This window comes from Schistocerca nitens, chromosome 8 (assembly GCF_023898315.1).
Source record: "Schistocerca nitens isolate TAMUIC-IGC-003100 chromosome 8, iqSchNite1.1, whole genome shotgun sequence".
In the NCBI taxonomy this organism is placed as follows: domain Eukaryota; kingdom Metazoa; phylum Arthropoda; class Insecta; order Orthoptera; family Acrididae; genus Schistocerca; species Schistocerca nitens.
In genome coordinates, this window is record NC_064621.1 from 211,886,297 (window position 1) to 211,906,789 (window position 20,493).

Here is a 20,493-nt window from a genome sequence, read left to right on the forward strand (position 1 = left end):
GCGTGAATAGTGAGTTTCGGCATTAACATCTATTTACAAATAACTGTTTAACCATGGGTAACGCCACGGTCCAAGCTAGTAACATATGTAATTATACTATCCCCCTAAGACATCCCCCCCTCCCCCCCCCCCCCCCCCCACTGGTAAAAGCACAAATCGCACACTGGTCCGTGCAGACTACAACACGCTGTGCCTTCGTAAAATCGCCACACACCAAACACAGAGTATTATTGAAACCACTGTGGACACGCAACATGTCCTCCCAGCTGAATACCACTCCGCACACTGACTCACCAGCTATGCAGCTCTCGTCACCTAGCGGTGCGCTTTCCAGATGGCAGTACCAGTCCCGAAAATTTTGGATTCCACCTCGTATTTTAGAAAACATTTCTGTAATTCGGCCTGGGATTTGCCGCAATTGGTCCTAATTTGTGAGTTAGCACTGCAATTTGTCCACTAACGTTCACGTTCAGGAATGGTCTTCTGTCTGGCAGAATGAGAGTTGTTTGATAAGTCTGGTGAATTTGCATGAAAGACTGGAACAATTTTGTTGCACCTTCGTGGTTGGTAAGCTTGTTTGTTCCAAGGATCGTATAAAGCATTTCAATGATGTACAACGTACAGTTCATTGTTGACAGCCGTCTGAATTGTTCAGTGGGTCGACAGCGATCAAAAATGGAGGGAACAGCGTTTCGTGTGTTATTAAACATTTTCATTTGTAGGGTTTGACTGCCGCACAGATCAGTACATAACTGGATGAAGTTCACGCGGACTCTGCACTATCATTGAAGACGATTTACTTTTGGATTAAAGAATTTAAACGTGGTCCTGGGACCTCTGCTGTTCCTGATCTCTATAAATGACCTGGGTGACAATCTGAGCAGTTCTCTTAGGTTGTTCGCAGATGATGCTGTAATTTACCGTCTAGTAAGGTCATCCGAAGACCAGTATCAGTTGCAAAGCGATTTAGAAAAGATTGCTGTATGGTGTGGCAGGTGGCAGTTGACGCTAAATAACGAAAAGTGTGAGGTGATCCACACGAGTTCCAAAAGAAATCGGTTGGAATTCGATTACTCGATAAATAGTACAATTCTCAATGCTGTCAATTCAACTAAGTACCTGGGTGTTAAAATTACGAACAACTTCAGTTGGAAAGACCACATAGATAATATTGTGGGGAAGGCGAGCCAAATGTTGCGTTTCGTTGGCAGGACACTTAGAAGATGCAAAAAGTCCACTAAAGAGACAGCTTACACTACACTCGTTCGTCCTCTGTTAGAATATTGCTGCGCGGTGTGGGATCCTTAGCAGGTGGGATTGACGGAGGACATCGAAAGGGTGCAAAAAAGGGCAGGTCGTTTTGTATTATCACGTAGTAGGGGAGAGAGTGTGGCAGATATGATACGCGAATTGGGATGGAAGTCATTAAAACAAAGACGTTTTTCGTCGCGGCGAGATCTACTTACGAACTTTCTCTTCCGAATGCGAAAATATTTTGTTGAGCCCAACCTACATAGGTAGGAATGATCATCAAAATAAAATAAGAGAAATCAGAGCTCGAACAGAATGGTTTAGGTGTTCGTTTTTCCCGCGCGCTGTTCAGTGGAATGGTGGGGAGATAGCACTTAAATGTGAATTGCAGAGTAGTCATGTAGATGTAGATGTAGATGTAAATGGTCGGACAAGCACCGAAGACGAAGCACACTCCGGTCGCCCAGTTGAGGTCACCACAAAAGGAATGATTGGTGAAATCCATGATATGCTAATGCAAGGCCGCACAATAAATATTCGTGAGATTGCTGAGACTGTAAGCATCTCAACTGGACGAGTGCGTAATATCCTGCACCGAGAATTGAGTTTGAAGAAGCTGTGTGCGAGGTGGGTGCTGCAATCGCCCACATTCGACCGAAAGCGCATCCAGTACGACATTTCAGTGCAGTATCTGGCGATTTTTAATCTTAATCGGCAAGACTTTTTGCACCGACTTGTGACTGTTGATGAAACCGGATCCGTCACTACACACCATAGCCAAAACGGCAGTCAAAACAAAGGATAAGTTCCGGTGAAAGTCCACCAAAGAAGACAAAGACCATTTTGTCAGCTGGTAAGGTGATGGCCACTATTTGTTGATATTCCCAAAGTATAATCAGTGGCGACTGCTATGTAAGAGCACAAGAGCACGTAAACACCCTAACTTTTGACACCTTGTGGATTTATTGGTTCTTTTCTTTGAATGCTGTTAAATGTAATGTACATGCGTTAATCTGAAATACGTGGTACTAAATCTACCGCACTGTGCTACCCATTGCACCACTAGACTCTGTGAAACGCTGCATCAGGGTCGTGAACACACCTACATTTGCGCACATTTTAAGGAGGTTCTGCGTATGCGCAGCTGGGGTGACGTAATTGCCTAACGGGTCAAATTCATACGGTTTTGATAAACAATGTGCAAGGTATGACACTACCAGTTTATGACAGTGCCAAGAGGTAGCACACTGCAGTACACTTTTACCTACGTTCGCTATAAATAGTGCTAGGTGGTAGCGCACTCCACAGATATGCGAATTCACACACTATGTGCTAAAATTAAATTGGACATCAATACATGTTACAGTTGTACTGAGAGAAAAAACCTATTTTGTGGGATTCTGAATGAGATATGATAGATAAAGTTTTGGATATTATCATAGAGTAATCCAATGGGGCGCTGAGAATCAGAAAGCACATCATCATCGATTGTGAGACTGTAGCATTTATTCGTGCTTCTGACATCTGTTTATCCTATGGCTTATCTGTACTGGAGGCCCACATTGTACATATATTTGAACACTCACGGAAGGCTGTCTCACTGGTTTCTCTGATATTCACTTAGATGGGGGAGGAGGGGGGGGGGGGGAGGAGCGTTAAAGACAGTGTGCTTATGGTTCTCAGCACCGCATTTGTATTGTACGAGGGTAATACCAAAAATTTAGGTCTCCAATTTTTTGTAAGTACAGAACTCTGTTTGTGTGGCAGTTGGTCACACTGTTATGAACAGTGCTTCACGCGCTGTGTGTAAACATGCGCACGCCGCGCTGAGGCGCTCAGTCTCGGCTTGGCAGCCGTTGAGAATAGAGATGGGTCGTACTCGTTCATTCCCGTGAATTACTTCATTCATTTCACTCTTTGCCGTGAAGCGTTCAAATGAAGTAGTTCATTCATAAAGCACGGAAGCCTGGCGAAGTTGCCCAGTTCGCCGCTCAGCCGCGGCTACTCTCGCTTCGCCTCGCTCGTACAATAAAGCTTCGTAATACTTCATAATTTTACCAACAGATGGTCTAACTATGCAGTAACGTGCAAGCAATGTTTTACGTTCTTACAGCGCCTGAGTTAAATAGAGCATGGTCGAAAGGGACAAAGGAAAGATAAACAGAGAAGCCTGTCACATATAAAGAAGGTATTACATTTAATCTAGCTCGTCATTTTCTCATGAAGCGCCCAAAAAAGTCTTTATCTGCCAAATGAAACATTATCTGTTGTATTCATGCTACCAACGAAATGCAGTCCAATTTTATGTTCCTTTTAAAATTTAATCCAAAATAGAATGAGTATGTTTACCATTGTCACAAAGTCTGTATACCTACGTTAAGTAATTATCCAGAAGTTTTCCTGTAGATTCATAACGTAAACTGTCACCTGTAGTCATTGGTACGATTTCAGGTAAAAATCCCTCTTTCAGTGTTATTAACAAACCTTTTATTTTCATGTTGGCTGTGCGTGCTCACACAGCCAGCCTCTTCGTTTGTATCTTTAATATTCATTTGTCTGCAAGCGCTGCCAACGGTAGGCTACCCGTAGACGCGAAGGTTAGCTGCACAAATAGTCACGGGTAATGATGTCAGCACTGCAGGAAGCAGCTGACGCTGCCTTCCTCTCGCCCCTCACTTCCCCAACCCCTCGTAAACCTATCGTTTCCCATAAACGCCGCGCGATTCGTCGACAGGCAGTAGAGGTAGGACTGAAGGGAAGGAAGGATGAGTGACGTAGCGCCGATGTAGTGGGAGAGGGGAAGAGAGTGAGTGAACTAGAAAAAAGTGTGGAGTGTTCTATCTGCGAAGAGTTTGAAGTACCAGTTCATTGAAATTGAGTGGTTAGTTCACACTTCACTGGAGTGAAGCGTTCATTTGAACGACTCATTCACGAGCTCCCCATCACTATTTTAGTTGAGAATGGAGCTCCCGTTGGATGTTACCGCCAAGTGCGAATTGCGCTCAGTTATTTGGTTTTTGAACGCAAGGGGCACTGCTCCGATTGAAATCCATCGCCAATTGACGGAATTGAGTCGTGCATGGATGTCAAAAATGTTCGTAAGTGGTGGAGAGAGTTTGCAGCTGGTCGGACCGAAATTCACGACGAACAAAGGAGCGGGAGACCGTCAGTTTCTGAGGAGACAGTGTTGAAGGCTGAGCAAAGCATGCGTGAAGATCGGCGGATCACCCTGGATCATCTCTGCACGTTGGTTTCTGAGGTTTCCCGAAGCACCGCTCACAGAATTTTAACGGAAACATTGAACTATCGGAAGTAGTGCGCAAGATGGGTGCCACGGATGCAGACGAGGACCACATGCGGCAACGAGTTGATGCTTCCCGCGCATTTCTTCATCGCCTTGCAGCCGAACAGGACAACTTTCTGGACTCAATTGTCACGGGTGACGAAACCTGGGCATACCACTTTACACCTGAGACAATCACGCCAACCGGCCGAAGTGGCCGTGCGGTTAAAGGCGCTGCAGTCTGGAACCGCAAGACCGCTACGGTCGCAGGTTCGAATCCTGCCTCGGGCATGGATGTTTGTGATGTGCTTAGGTTAGTTAGGTTTAACTAGTTCTAAGTTCTAGGGGACTAATGACCTCAGCAGTTGAGTCCCATAGTGCTCAGAGCCATTTGAGAGCCAATCACGCCAGTTCATAACTTTCTGAACAGCATGGCGGCGAGCTGGTATGACACGGGCAAACAAAAATTGCCACAGCGCCTACAAAAATGCATCGACAGAAATGGTGATTATGTCGAAAAATAGCTAAATGTTCAAGCTGTAAACTGGTGTAAACCATTGTAGAAATAAACAGATCTACGCACTTATAAAAAAATAGGAGATCTTACTTTTGGGATTACCCTCGTACTCAAGTGACCTTGTTTTTTACCAGACTTATCAAAGCAAACTCGTATGATTCGTTTTCTGGGTAATTTCCAAGAATGATTGCTTATCGAAGTCGTGGCGTCCAAACGACACATATCGAACGTGCGATCGTAAATAGATCATGTGACTCTGGCGTTATTAGTATGTTTACGGTGGTCACTACAGAACGACAAAAGAAGAACGTTACAAAAGTAATTGTAATTGCAAAGGAGACAATTACCTCACTCATCGTTGGTCTTGTCACCCTGTGAAAGTTCATTACGGTGGTCTGGATGGGTAATTTGGAAGAGTCGAACCATGTATTCCTCTTGATACTCGTTCGTTTCCGCACTGTCCTCATTGAAATTGTAATAGTATTTCAGCATCGAAACTGTTATTACGAAGTTTTACACACTTCGCACCACCACAGTCTACACAGTGCCTTCTTTCTTCACTCGGTAGTACTCCATACTTGCGACAAAAACTCGAACAATTTTCTGCGCTGGGTAAACATGGAATTAGATTCTTCCATGTGAGAGAATCCGCCGTAGAAACGTCAAGAACACCAGATATCCCACTCACTAATGACATAAATCGTCTGGGTTTTCCTAGCAACTCACAAATAACTGGCGGAGGAATATAATTTAGAGCAAGTAAGGGAACGACGGAAAACAGAAAAAAATGACGATCACAAATAATTGATCACAACGCCCGCCACCGGAGTCACATGATCGATTTGCGATCGCACGTTCGATATGTTCGTTTGGACCCAGCAACGTCGATAGACAATCATTCTTGGAAATTACGGTTTTTTGTGTAGAACATCAGATGGACTTATTTTCGTTTTACGCAGCTTATAAACCTTTCATACTATGCAGTTTTGATCCCGAATGCAATGCGCAAATTGACATTCGTTTTGTAATCCTTGTTGTCTCCTGAGACACGTTTACAATGCCCCCGTGAAAAGTCTAACGGGTTGCAGCGCATCCAGGCGATGGAGAAATCGCCGTGCATGTCCGCTTGGGACGTGGAGTCGGGCTCGGGCGGCCAACAGTCCGGGCAGCAGGCACAGACGTCTTCCGCTGCTGCGAGCCGGCGCAGCTCAGTTGGGTCCGTACTGCGCATGCGCGGACGACCCCTGCTGCAGACGTCTTGGCGGGACCACACCACGGGCCGGGAGAAGGTATGCTCACATTCTCTGCAGTGGCTGCTGCAATGTCCATAATGGCTGTAACATAGCACTTAAACTTAAATGATGACACTGACAGCGCTGTTAATCTGGATGGTAAATAGGTTGGAAAGTTATTTATTGTGTTGCGAGAAGTTGGATGTGCTCTGCCCCCTACGATTCTTTCTCGTGTGCGTGATTTGCAAGGCCAGTTGGAACTCTTTATGTCATAGCAAGCAAGAGTGGGAAAATTGGCAAAAGAGAACTACAACTACAACTATGGTATGAGCACTGCAATAGTTGGTCAAAATAACTTGGTTATGCTTGATTCGTGGTCTGTGTAGAAAAATCATACTCATTTAGAGCAAAGTATCCCAACTGAAAATTGGGAAATACGGAAGCGTCCGATCCCGCCCATCTGCTTTTACCCATGACGTCACAAATATGGCGGAAACGACCATAAACCACGATTCCAATATGGCGCATATAAAGTCGTTACGTAGACATTATGAGGACGAAAATACATCGAAAAACAAACACACACACATTCCACAAAAAGCCTAATGACACTTACGGGACAAGCGCGGGAAATAGGGGGCTTTTGGGTGGGGACAAACTAAATATAAACAAATTTAGACACCCACCGCCATACAAAACAACGAAAAAAACCGACATCACTAAACTACCCAAATGCCACTAAACACAATATCATCTGGAATCGGACACTTCCCTTGACCTATATAGCTCAACAGCAGCTCCCGACCCCATAAATACGCAAAACGACGAAAAAAACCGACATCACAAAACTCCCCAAATACCACCAAACACAATATCTTCTGGAATCGGACACTTCCCTTGACCTATATAGCTCAACAGCAGCTCCCGATTGCATAATTGACCTGTTATCCTTACGACATCTCCACATACAGACATCCATGGTCCAAGACGTCGGAACTTTAAGTAAGCCTCATTTCTTCACGACATGCTGAACACTTCACGACTTCATCCAAAAATCCGAATAATTGAAGAAATTTTATTAGAAACAACGCACTGTCCCCCATCATAGCCGACAACCGAAAACTGTTGACCCTGTCAGTCATATCCATACCTACCAAAGACATAAAAAAAGCAATTTACCAAAATTCACACACGACGCCACACTCGCAAACTAAACCAAAAACATCACCTAACACACCGCCAGAGAACACCACCAGTCACATCAAAATGACACCTACAAACACGCCACTCTCACAAACTAAATTCCACGCCGTCGTGACGTCACACACCACAACAGCCTTACGTCACGGGTCAAAGCCTACGGGTGGGATCGGACGCTTCAGTTGACCCGAAAATTGTGTGACATTGTAGTTCTTCCCACCTGGAATCATTGGACAATTTCAGCCTCTTGATATTTCTTTGTTCCATGGCCATAAAACATATTACCATACTCTCTGCAACGACACCTTAAAGGATAACCAGTTTCATGGTAGCTGGAGAACAGATTGTTTCACGTTCAGTTATGCTATCACAGTCCATCAGTTCAATCACCACATAACACCAAAATGATTCTATATGAACTCTTTAAGAGTGGATACATAGCTGAACATACTGCACGTTTTGTAGCTACCAAGGAGTTCGCCTTCAATCTTGATGGTGCGAACCTTTGTAATCACCAGGGCACATTATTTTCCATTTGGTGTTCATGGTGCAAGTTAATGGTTTGTTTTGAACATTTCTTGAATGTTGATGAGGTCAATTTTGTGAAGTCGAATAAATACATCCCATAGAAGATTGATCTCTGCACCTCCCAGACACTCATTTCACGTCACCCTCATGATGCACATGGCCAGTCCTTAGCAGCTAATGTTTTACCTGTTGTAATTGTTCATTACTTTCAAATGAGCCTGAAGAACTTGCGACCTCACACTCAAGGGGTTCCTTATAACTTTAAGAAGTGAGCTGCATGCAGAATATACAAAGCAAGAGGGTTGATTTATTTAATTCTAGCTTGGAGACCAGAGTAAGTACCAGCCATATCACTTGCATTGTCATATTTGCATTTTAAGTTGTGATGGTGTAGGGAATTTGTGGCTTCAGTTCTTGTGACATTACAAAAGTGTAAATAAATTTTGGATGAAAGGAGGGGCGAAGATGCAGGTCACAGTTGGTGTGGACAGATTTAAGCAGCCCACTGAAAAGATATTTTAGAAACAAATGAACTATAGAATGTGCTGTCATCACATACCGCTTCTGCTCTCCAACCCTTCCCCATTATTCTGTGTTGGAACAGTTTTCATAATTTGAGTACCACCCAGGTGGCCAGACTGGGCAATATCTTACCATTTGGACAAATAATGATAGAATTTTGAGCAGATTTTTTAAAGAAATGTAATATTCACCATTTGGGCTCTATTTTTGTTGATCAACAAGATTTTTGGGTGACATACACAAACCCAAGTGTATTTTTATGCACTGATATAAATGTTATTTGTAATACTGTATACCACTCCACATCCTCGTAAAATATTGCAACCCCAAAGCCTTGCAGTCTTCAAATAATGACTACAGTGCTAACATTAAAATGCTGTAGGTAGGTAATGATACTATTTCAGTAAAGCATACATAGAGTATCTTTAACTTACCATAACAAGAGTGGAAGAATTGCAATCAGTTTTCCTCTTCTTTCTTGTTACAAACATATACAAACTAAAAAACTATCAGAATAGAGCACAATACAAAGATAATAAATTGCAGTACTTCCATTAAATTCATCTACATGTAAGAACTAAACTGATTAACAAAATAACAACTGAACTCGAGTAAGGCCAACAATGTACAACAGTTGGCCTTGGCGACAGACTCTCGCTCCAGATATTAAAAACAAATATGATAACCATTCCTCCTTTAGGGAGCATCTGAAGCAATTTCTTCTGGAAAGGTCATTTTACAGTTTAGAAGAGTATTTTAGCCACAATGAAAAAACCACCTAGGTGTGTGGACCAGATATTTTGAGTGTGATACACCATAGTTTAAGTCTGAGCAATGATGTAGGTACCATACCCATGTAACATTCATAGTCATTTTCACTGGTTTTTAATTTGTTTTCACTTTGTATGTGTAATGTTTGGCGTAATCTGTCACCCTTATGACATTTGTGTATAGCAAACATGTAGTATTACTTTTGTCTGATTGACTGCTTTACTACTACCTTCATATTGATTGTTTACTGACACACTCTATATCCTTGTGCGTTTATTCTAAAATTGAGGATTTCTTGTATATATGTGTTGGTCAGGTTCAAGACATGTCACACTAGAAGAATAATTGGATAAATGAGAGGTTTAGTGGAACAATGGGAAATCACTTCCAGAAGTGTATGAAGTTCTGTAATTAATAAAATATCTTTACTCCAGATTCAGGAAGAAGAGGGAGGGAGAGGCAATATCTAGAAATGGTTACCTCCAATTACACACATTTATTTTTTACTTGTTTCTGTTTCTTTTTCTTTCTTACCGTTGCAGTTTTGTATTAGTATTTGTTATATAGAGGGTGGTCCATTGATCGTGACTGGGCCAAATATCTCACGAAATAAGCATCAAACTAAAAACTACAAAGTACGAAACTTGTCTAGCTTGAAGGGGGCAACCAGTTGGCACTATGGTTGGCAAACTAGATGGTGCTGCCATAGGTAAAATGGATATCAACTGCGTTTTATTTAAATAGGAACCCCAATTTTTATTACGTATTCGTGTAGTACGTAAATAAATATGAATGTTTTAGTTGGACCACTTTTTTCGCTTTGTGATAGATGGCGCTGTAATAGTCACAAACATATGGCTCACAGTTTTAGATGAACAGTTGGTAACAGGTAGGTTTTTTAAATTAAAATACAGAATGTAGGTTCGTTTGAATATTTTATTTCGATTGTTCCAATGTGATACATGTACCTTTGTGAACTTATCATTTCTGAGAATGCATGCTGTAATAGCGTGATTACCTCTAAATACCACATTAATGCAATAAATGCTCAAAATGATGTCCGTCAACCTCAATGCATTTGGCAATATGAGTAACGACATTCCTCTCAACAGTGAGTAGTTCGCCTTCTGTAATGTTCCCATATGCGTTGACAATACGCTGACGCATGTTGTCAGTGGATCACGAAAGCAAATACCCTTCAACTTTCCCCACAGAAAGAAATCCGGGGACATTAGTTCCGGTGAACGTGCCAGCCATGGTATGGTGCTTTGATGACCAATCCACCTGTCATGAAATATGCTATTCAATACCGCTTCAACCGCATGCGAGCTATGTGCCTGACATCCATCATGTTGGAAGTACATCGCCATTCTGTCATGCAATGAAACATCTTGTAGTAACATCGGTAGAACATTATGTGGGAAATCAACATACATTGCACCATTTAGATTGCCATCGATAAAATGGGGGCCAATTATCCTTCCTCCCATAAAGCCGCACCATACATTAACCTGCCAAGGTCACTGTGTTCCACGTGTTGCAACCATTGTGGATTTTCCATTGCCCAATAGAGCATATTATGCTGGTTTACGTTACCGCTGTTGGTGAATGAATGATGCTTCATCGCTAAGTAGAACGCGTGCAAAATATCTGTCATCATCCTATAATTTCTCTTGTGCCCAGTGGCAGAACTGTACACGACGTTCAAAGTCATCGCCATGCAATTCCTGGTGCATAGAATTGTGGTACGGGTGCAATCGATGTTGATGTAGCATTCTCAACACCGACATTTTTGAGAGTCCCATCTTTCGCGCAATTTGTGTGCTACTGATGTGCAGATCAGCCGTGACAGCAGCTAAAACACCTACTTGGGCATCATCATTTGTTGCACGTTGTGGTTGACGTTTCACATGTGGCTGAACACTTCCTGTTCCCTTAAATAACGTAACTATCCGGCGAATGGTCCGGACACTTGGATGATGTCATCCAGGATACCGAGCAGCATCCATAGTACACGCCCGTTGGGCATTTTGATCACAATAGCCATACATCAACACGATATTGACCTTTTCCGCAGTTGGTAAATGGTCCATTTTAACATGGGTAATGTATCACGAAGCAAATACCGTCTGCACTGGCTGAATGTTACGTGATACCACATACTTATACGTTTGTGACTATTACAGTGCCATCTGTCACAAAGTGAAAAAAGTGGTCCAACTAAAACATTCATATTTCTTTACATACTACACGAATATGTAATCTAGCGGGCCAACCATAGTGCCATCTGGTTTCCCCCTTCAAGCTAGATGAGTTTCATTCTTTGTAGTTTTTTGTTTGACGCTTATTTCACGAGATATTTGGCTCGGTCACTATCAATGGACCACCGGGCGTTCAAAAAGAAATGAGCCAGAGGCATAATTACAGAAATCAGTACCTGCATGTTAGAAGTATTGACCCTGGCTGTTGTGACACTTGTCCCACTGTGACACAAGGTGATGAATGGCTGTCTCATAAAATTCCTGGGGCTGTGATGTTAACCAGTTCCACATGTACTGCTGGACATCATCGTCCGAGGTGAATCATTTGCCCCTCAGAGCCTTTTTAAGGGGACCAAAAATGGCATAATCACAGAAAGAGAGGTCCAGACTGTATGGAGGGTGGCCGAGAACATCTCATTTGAATTTATGCACGAGTGCCACGACTGCGTTGGCCGTATGAGGCTTTGCTTTGTCGTGGAGCAGAATGACCCTACAGGCGAGATTGCATGGTTGCCTTGATTTGATCGCTTGGCAAGGGGTGGCCAAGGTTTGCAAGTTATGCTGGGCATTCACTGTTGTCCCATGCTCCAGGAAGTGAATCAGAAGGGGGCCATCTTGGTCAAAGAAGAACGTCAGCATAACCTTTCCTGCACTCGTGTGGACTGGAGACTTTGTCATTTTGATTCTCGTTCAAAGTGATGACACCATGACTCGTATCCAGCCACCACTCTTGCCAGGAATGCATTCCCTTCCCAAGCAGAGTCAACATGCTTCCTGGTGTGGTTGATGACTGTGGGGCACCCATTGGGCTCACACTTTGTACATGTGCAGTTGTTATTTCATGATGGTGTGAACACTTCCGACACTCAATCCAACCACGGCAGCTATGGCTTTCACTGTCACTCGGTGGTCCTGGGTAATGAGTGTATCCACCAGCTGGACAATGTCATCGCTCATGCAGTGCGGTGCTCCAGACCGTGCTAACAACACCCATCCTTCCCTGAAGCGCTTGTGCCACGCCTTGACCCTTGAAAGGGTCATGCAGTGTTCACCATACACTTGTGACATTTGTCGATGAATGTCCGTTCCTCCTACTCCTTCCATTGTCAGAAAACGAACAACACCTCTTTGCTCTTCTTTTGACACCTCCATGTCACTGTTTGCAATGCGACTGGCAGCGTTTGATGATTGATGCATGCTGCTGCTAGCTCTATATATTCATGTGATGTGCACGTGTGCCCTCCAATGACAGGCTGTGAACTTCCACACTCTGGTGGCAACCTCACCTCATTACACACGCCACGATAATACCCTCCTGTCACCGGTTTGTGCATTCCAAACTCCGGCTCATTTCTTTTTGAACACCACTTATAAATTCCTGGTGATAAATTACACTAGTTGACTTGAACACATTGATATAATTTATGTACGCATTACAATAAAGCATTTTCAGTTAGCAGTGAGATCAAAGTTTCTTGGGCGACATCCTTGTATAAAATATTCTTAATTTACTTGATGCATCAGATCTGGGTATAGTTTTGACATTTTGATGAAATAGTCTGTTTCCTTAATCAAGGACAACTAACTGTCATGATTGCTGCTATTGGCATGACAATAAGTTGTTCCTGGTGAAGATGATAGACTATTTCATGAAAAGCTTAAAACTGTACCCATATCTGACACACCAAGTAAATCTATAATTTCTTATTCCATTAGCATTGTTTTACAGAATGTAGGCTGTAGAAATGTTTTTCATTATAATTATTAGGAAATTCACCATGTACCATTAGTTAAATCAAAACATTTGTTGTAACGTTAGCCATCAACATATCACATGGACGACTGTGGATTTGATTTAGAATACCACATTAAACTGATTGGTACTTACATGTTTGTTATGGGAAATGAAACATTTCTGGTTCAAATTAAGAGGATCTTAAAGTACTAACTTTGTCACATCTTAAATAAGTGAATTTTAAAGAAATATGGAAGGACTGTCAATTTCAATATTGATTCTAACCAGGAAAACTTTATATGATGCCCTAAATTTTCTTAAAATATCTCACTGCAATACAAGAAAATAGTAACAGCAGTAGATGGTTCTGTGTATCAGTTACATCAACCACAAACAAACATAATTACTAATATACATTCATATTTTTCAGGTACTGTGGAGAGAGATTGATAGGCATTCACGTACAATATTTCCAGCATTCTTCCTGCTGTTTGTTGTTTTCTACTGGCCCATATTGCTGCTGAAGAAGTCTTAACACTCAGTGATGACAAGATTCTTTCACTATTTCAGAGTTTATTGAAAAAGTCAAATGGAGGAAAGGCTTGTAGCCCTTTCTGCAAAGACATGAATGTCTAAAGAGCACACTGCAATGTGTCACTGGCTGTGATACTGAAAGATGTTTTATCAGAGTGATAAGCCAGATTATGAGGATTAAAATAATGTGATAAGTAGTGAATATTGTGCCTTTAATCAATGTAAATAATTATAGCTCTAAATTACTGATCTTTCAAGCCTATGTTCAAATTATGGTTGTTCTACAGTGGTGTGAATAAAGAAATCTCTTTGGTTACTGTTCAGAAAATGTTTGAGATGAGAATATAGCTGAAAAGTGTTGCACTCTATATAAAATCAAAGTGTTCCTGTGATATGCATTTGTAAAGATTGTGAGTGAGATTTGTCTTGCAGTCTCTTCTAGTATATAGATAAGAAGCAAAAGACTATGAAAACATGTAATATTATAACATAAAACATGTAATATGATAGCATCATTACAATAACCACCACTTGGGGACTCAAATTTTCTGAGATCTGGTGGCATGTTCCTTGGAATTTTATTTATTATCATAATGTCTGTGTCTGTTTAAACAACATCTGGATTAATGACCTACAAAATTAGGTTTGTTTAAAAGATTGTATGACTGATTTTACAAGGAAAATGTTAGATTATATAGCAACATATGTCCTCCCACTTCAGAAAACAGTCCTTAAACAGATCTTAAAGACTCAGCCAGAGTTATATTATGCTTTCAATTGTGTTAAACTGTTGTTTTTAGAGTGTTTCATCAAGTGTAAGGAACAATAAAAAATAATCCATTGTCAGGATTATGAGGTAGGTGGAGATGAACTAATATTGTAGTTTCTGTGCAAAGTTCTCACATTCTGTTGTTGGAAGAAGTGAACTGTTGGTGTGCAGGATCACTAAGTACAATATAACATAGAATGCCTTTCTTAATGCCTTTAGAAATTTTACCCCTTGATTTGTCGTGTCAGAAATTTGCAGTGCATATTACACTAATTAGTGAGGGATCAGAAAAAGAAGAAAATTGTGTTGCACAAAACACAGACATTCATTCAAATTTTCCTTATAGTTCTGTTCATGTTTTGATTAACAAATATGACTATATTAGTGGAAACCAGTTTTCTTCTCTAGTTATCACTTTACCAAGAAATGTTTCATCTTCACTTTCCTGTTTAAGAACATTCTGTTAAAAGTGTTAACTCATTCTTCTGGTTACTGAACACATCTGCTGGATTACATATGTCGCAGTGAAAAACGTGCATATCTGTTAGATTAGGTGGTTCCAATGTACCCCATAGGACACAGGCACCCGGGTGCCCCACAGCTTGCTGTGAGCACACGTAACTGATACAGGTTACCTACTACATGGCCCATTTGTGCACACATTCGGTACATGCATGGCTACCAATGTCTCTATGCATTCTGCCAGTGAATTAGTATCGTTTAGGCTATGGCCTGGCTGCTGGACAACCAGAGCATCAGCTGTTTGCAGGCTCTTGCCCACCTATATCTGTGTCCACCCAGCTGCCTGCCGGCTGGCATTTGAGCTAGAACAGCCTACGTTAGACCATTATGACAAACATCTTGAATATAGTATTTTGCTTTGTGCATGTAGCAATCTTGCAGATCTTAACTTGATCTTCAGGCTTTAGTATAGTATCTCGATACTGGTGATATCAAAAAGTTACATCATGTACAACGAATATGGAATGGAGAAATTGATATCGAGGAAGTAGGGAAGGGAGTTAGACAGCACCTCCTAATGTATCTCAAAATAATTCCACAGATGCCATTAACTAAAAGGTCCCAGATCTTGTATTCGAAATCACAGTTCTCAAGTAGTTGCCATAAGCCCTTTACCTGAGAGAGGTAATCTTTCACTTCCACTTTTTAGTTTTTTCTTCTTCACTTTTGTGTATGTGCTTCTTTCTCATGTTTTCAATTCTCAAATTAGCAGACTAAGCAGTCTCTAGCACTGAATGGACATTTGTATTTTGAATGGTTCTGTTAACTCTTAATTTAATATGCAGGGCACAGTCTCACCCACACAGTGAATTCGACTGTATTCTGACAATATTATGAAAAGGATAGTTGCTACTCACCATATAGTGGAGATGCTGAGTAGCAGATAGGCACAACAAAAAGACTGTTACAAAATTAGCTTTCAGCCAACAAAGCCTTTGCCAAAAATAGACGACAGACACACATGCAAGTGCAACTCACATGCACACATCACCACAGTCTGTGGCAGCTGAAACCACACTGACTTCAGCTGTCACAGACTGTGGTTATGTGTGTGTGAGTTGCGCGCGCTACTTTTGACAAAGGCCGTGTTGGCCGAAAGCTTATTTTGTGACAGTCTTTTTGTTGTGCCTGTCTACGACTCAGCATCTCTGCTATACCGTGAGTAGCAACTATCCTTTTCATAATACTGTTACTTTCCATCCTGTATTTTCCATTGTTTGACTATATTATGACCACTTCTTGTTGATGTGTCCCCCTATCAAAACTTAATGTTCTTAATTTTGTATACTACTGTTAATAATAGTATGCAACATTATACAATTTTATTTTGATTTGCCATCTGTGTGTAATATCATTCTTTCTTACAGTAATGTGTTTTCTTGCCTTACTAGCTTAGTCCATTATTGCATTACCTGAAAGCCCCTCACTTTTTTTTACAGAGATGAAAGAATGAGCACATCTATCATCTCACATTCAAGTTTAAGACATTGCACATTTATGAAATTAATGTGCAAACAAGATATTAGCTTTCCTTTATTATATTATGCATTCTCATAGTTTTGCACTATATTTCTTGAGACACTCACAACCATATTCACAGTCTCTCAGTTACTGGTCCAACACCCTTCACTGAAGTCAAATTAAATTATCTGCTTAAAAATCGTACTACATGAAGTTTCACATTTATTTTTGTTAACTCTCCAAAAGGAATCATGTTTCAGTTGATAATGGTTGTCTTTAATTTTGGAAAAAATGTTGAATAAGTAACAACAGAGAAACCAAATATGAAGAAAGGAGACATTCTGATGTGCTTCTGTATTTCTACAAACTTCTTGTCAAGTGAGGCATTATGTAGGAGGTCAATGATGCTTCTCAAAATGAAGAAGTCGTGGTTTTTCTTGCATATCCTACATCTCTGTTGAAAAATTTCTCATTTTGTTTTCACGAAAATATCAGCAGTATCTTTTCAGTAATAGTTCCCTCACCTTAAATAGCAGAATAGTGTAATTTGAAAGAGATTATGATAGTAATAACTAGAACAATGGAAGAAAAATCCGAAATTTAAGTACCCATATAGTTTTAAATCTGCTAGTGTCAGACAATGAGTGGAGTATTAGCAAGCAGTACTAGGTTTTGTAAAATGCTGCCTTTCAGACCAAAAGGTGTCAGATGATTGCCAGTAATACAAATAGACATAAAAGAATTTTGCGCTATGGTAAACATATAGAACTTCACCTGGCCTGGGTAACTTAATAAAACAGTATAGGTGAAAAGTGTCTTCCCAACTAATAGTAAATGAAGGAGAGGCATATTGCAATACAAAGGAAAGGATAGATTTGATACGATAGTGCACTACATAAGATATAAAATGTGTGAAGTTATTAGTGATTGACAAGGTAGTCAATAAATGGGAAATAAGGGAAGGTAAAGTCGGACAAGACGTGTAGAAAAGATTAATATTGACAGAAGTGATAAAAAATAAGTAGAAAACATTAGAGGGGAAAATGAAAAGTTGGAGGTTGCTTCATTTTGCTCTTCTCTTCTGCCTTCTCCTCTTCTCTTCTAACCAAGTGGGGTGATGCAGTGGACTCACATTTGGCAGGACGATAGTTCGAATCTGTGTCCAAACATTCAGATTTAGGTTTTCTTTGATTTCTCTAAATCACCCCAGGCAAATGCTGGGATGGTGCCCTTTAAAGGGTATGGCCAGTTTCCTTCCCCATCCTTGAAAACAACCCAAGCTTGTGCTCCATCTCCAATGACCCCATTGTCGACAGGATGCTGAAACCCAAATTTCCTTCCTTCTCTCTTGTGTCTCCTTCCCTCAACTCCTGTCAACTTCTCTTATCATATCTTCTCCTCCTCCTCCTCCTTCTTCTTCTCCTCCTCTCTTCTCTTCTCTTCAGCACTATGTCTCTTGAAACAACCACAGTCTCTCAATAACTGCTTCTACACTCTTCAGTGAAATAAAATTGGTTCATCCATATAAAAACTCTCTTTTCTAAAGTTTCACAGTTATATTCAATTGCTCTCTGAAAATAAAATGATACTTCAGTGGATATTAGTTTATTAATTTTGGGAAAAATTTTGGGTCAGTAATGACAGAGATATAAAATATGAAGACAGGAGATTATCTGATGGGCTTCTGCTCTTCTATAAATTTCATGTCAAATGAAACACAATGTAGGAGGTTACTGCTGCTTCTCAAAATGAAGAGGTCATTGTTTTTGTTGCAGATCCTAGTTCCAAGTTGAAAAATAACTTCATTTCCTTTTTGAGAAAATAAAATAAATGGGAAATAAGGGCAGATAAATTGGGACAAGAAGCTTAAACTGGAAGACCAAAAGAAAAGAGGATAACAGAAGCTGGAGATGCAGTCAGTGCAAGGGAAAGAAAGAACACTTGATGATTAAACTTGAAGGAAAAAAAGAGCAGGAGAAAGATGGATGGTAAAATATCCTTTTCTATTCTCCTTTTCCCCTTTTCATTTCCCAAACTTCTTTCTCTGTTTCTTTTTACCTGTTCATACATATGTGTACATCTTTCCTGCTTCTTTTATCCTTCTCTGTTACTCATCAGTTGTCATTGCTACAACTTCTACATTCTCTAGTTTTCAGATCTTGCTTGTAGCATTTCATAACTAGCTTCCAGCTCATCCTATTCTTGTATGTAAAATAAGAAGTCCCTTTTCTCCTTATACTTTCACCTTGGTTATGAGAGCGTAACTTATTTTGCATTTCTCTCTCTCTCTCTCTCTCTCTCTCTGTGTGTGTGTGTGTGTGTGTGTGTGTGTGTGATGTCCTTTTGGTATTTTATCTCTAAACAACTGAAATATAGGATCTATAATCTAGAAACTAAAGAAATGTAAAGCATGCTACTTCATCTGCAAATCTCAATGTTACATTTACTATGATTTCACCTAAATTCCATTCTGTTGGGACTAATTAGCTGAACTGACTTGATATGATTTTTATTTGGTCCTATTAAATTACATTCTGTACAATGGTTGTACTGTGAGACAACTCAAAGAATACAGTGGTATTACATGAAGGCAAAGACAAGAAAAGAAGAAAATCTCAGACCTGGTTTGGACCAGTCTGTAAAATGAATATAGGGTGCATCTCTCTTGAAATCAGAAATGAAGATGGAAAAAAAAAATTGTCTGAAAAACAGGGTGATTCAAAAAGGACTTTACAACTTTGAAACGAAAGAGAAATTTATTGAGATAGGTGTCATTTTGTAGCAAACAACCTCAAGTTTCAAATAAAAGTGTCAAGTGTCATTTTGATTTGATGTGACAATCATTTGTGATGCAGAAAACACATCCCATTGGTAGTCAATTTCTTCCCACACTCATTGCAGCAAATTGGGTGTAACTTGTGCAAAGACAGTGTAGATTCCATGTTTTAGGTCAGCTAAATTGTTTGGTAACCGAGGAACATACACACGGTGTTTAATGAAACCCCAGAGAAAGAAATCCAGTGGTGTCAAGTCTATGGAGCGAGGTCACCATGCCATTGGTCCTTCACGGTCAACCCACTGATCTGGGAAGCAATTAGCAAGGAAACCTCAAACTTCTATGACGAAAAGAGGTGGTGTACCATTTTTCCAAACAGCCTTTTGTGGAATGCCAGTCTTGTGAGATGAACATTGCATTGATTTTTGTGGACTGCGGGCAAAGCTCTCCCTAACCTGTTCAACATAATTATCAATACGCTGGCGACCTGATGATTTATCACATCGTAGTGAACAACTTGTCCCAACAAAGTTCTTGTGCCAAGAGTAAATTGTAGGCCTGCTTGGAGGTACTCTAGTGTATTTCATGTGAAATTTACACTGAACAGTTGTTGCAGAGTTTGTTTCATGAAACCAAAACACACAGTGAGCGTGCTCCCCTCCACAGAAAGAAGCAATTTTAAACGTGCACTACACTGACACTCCTGGTGATTGAATGGCGTACCGATGCACTAAGTGATTCAAAGCGGAGGCTGTTTGCAACAAAATGACAATCTACTGATTCTGTGAGTTAACTCAGTAAATTACTATATCATTCCTACATTGTAAAGACCATTTTGACTTGCCCTGTATAGAAATAAAGCAAGCACATATTTTTTTCTGTTTGTTAAGTGATTGTGTTACAAACAGTTTTAATGTTATATTAACACCTGTTTTGCCTTGTCTTGTTAATTTCTCAGCACTAACAATTCCTTCATAGAAATGAGATTCCAGTAACAAAACACTGTGTTGTCTAATTGCAGTACATGATGTTGATGCTGCTAAAAACATTGTTCCTTACATACTAGAAAAGACATGAACAGAAGCCATTCAAAATACTGAGAGTTTTACAGTCACAAATGGCCTGCACTGA

General features: G+C 40.5%; 1 protein-coding gene across 5 annotated transcripts in view; it reads left to right on the forward strand.

Moving 5' to 3' along the window:
• LOC126198710 (glycine receptor subunit alpha-3) overlaps positions 1 to 14,469 on the forward strand; it is a 646,434-nt gene extending 631,965 nt beyond the window's left edge. For 2 of the 5 annotated variants that reach the window (XM_049935220.1, XM_049935219.1), the window contains exons 10-11: positions 6,140 to 6,340; positions 13,731 to 14,451. In XM_049935220.1, the coding sequence (XP_049791177.1) occupies positions 6,140 to 6,340; positions 13,731 to 13,835 (306 nt within the window). In that variant the 3' untranslated portion in view covers positions 13,836 to 14,451. Of the gene's footprint in view, positions 1 to 6,139; positions 6,341 to 13,730 lie in introns of all 5 variants that reach the window. The other 3 variants (XM_049935223.1, XM_049935222.1, XM_049935221.1) reach the window with 3 other exon arrangements.
• Positions 14,470 to 20,493: the final 6,024 nt, after the last annotated feature.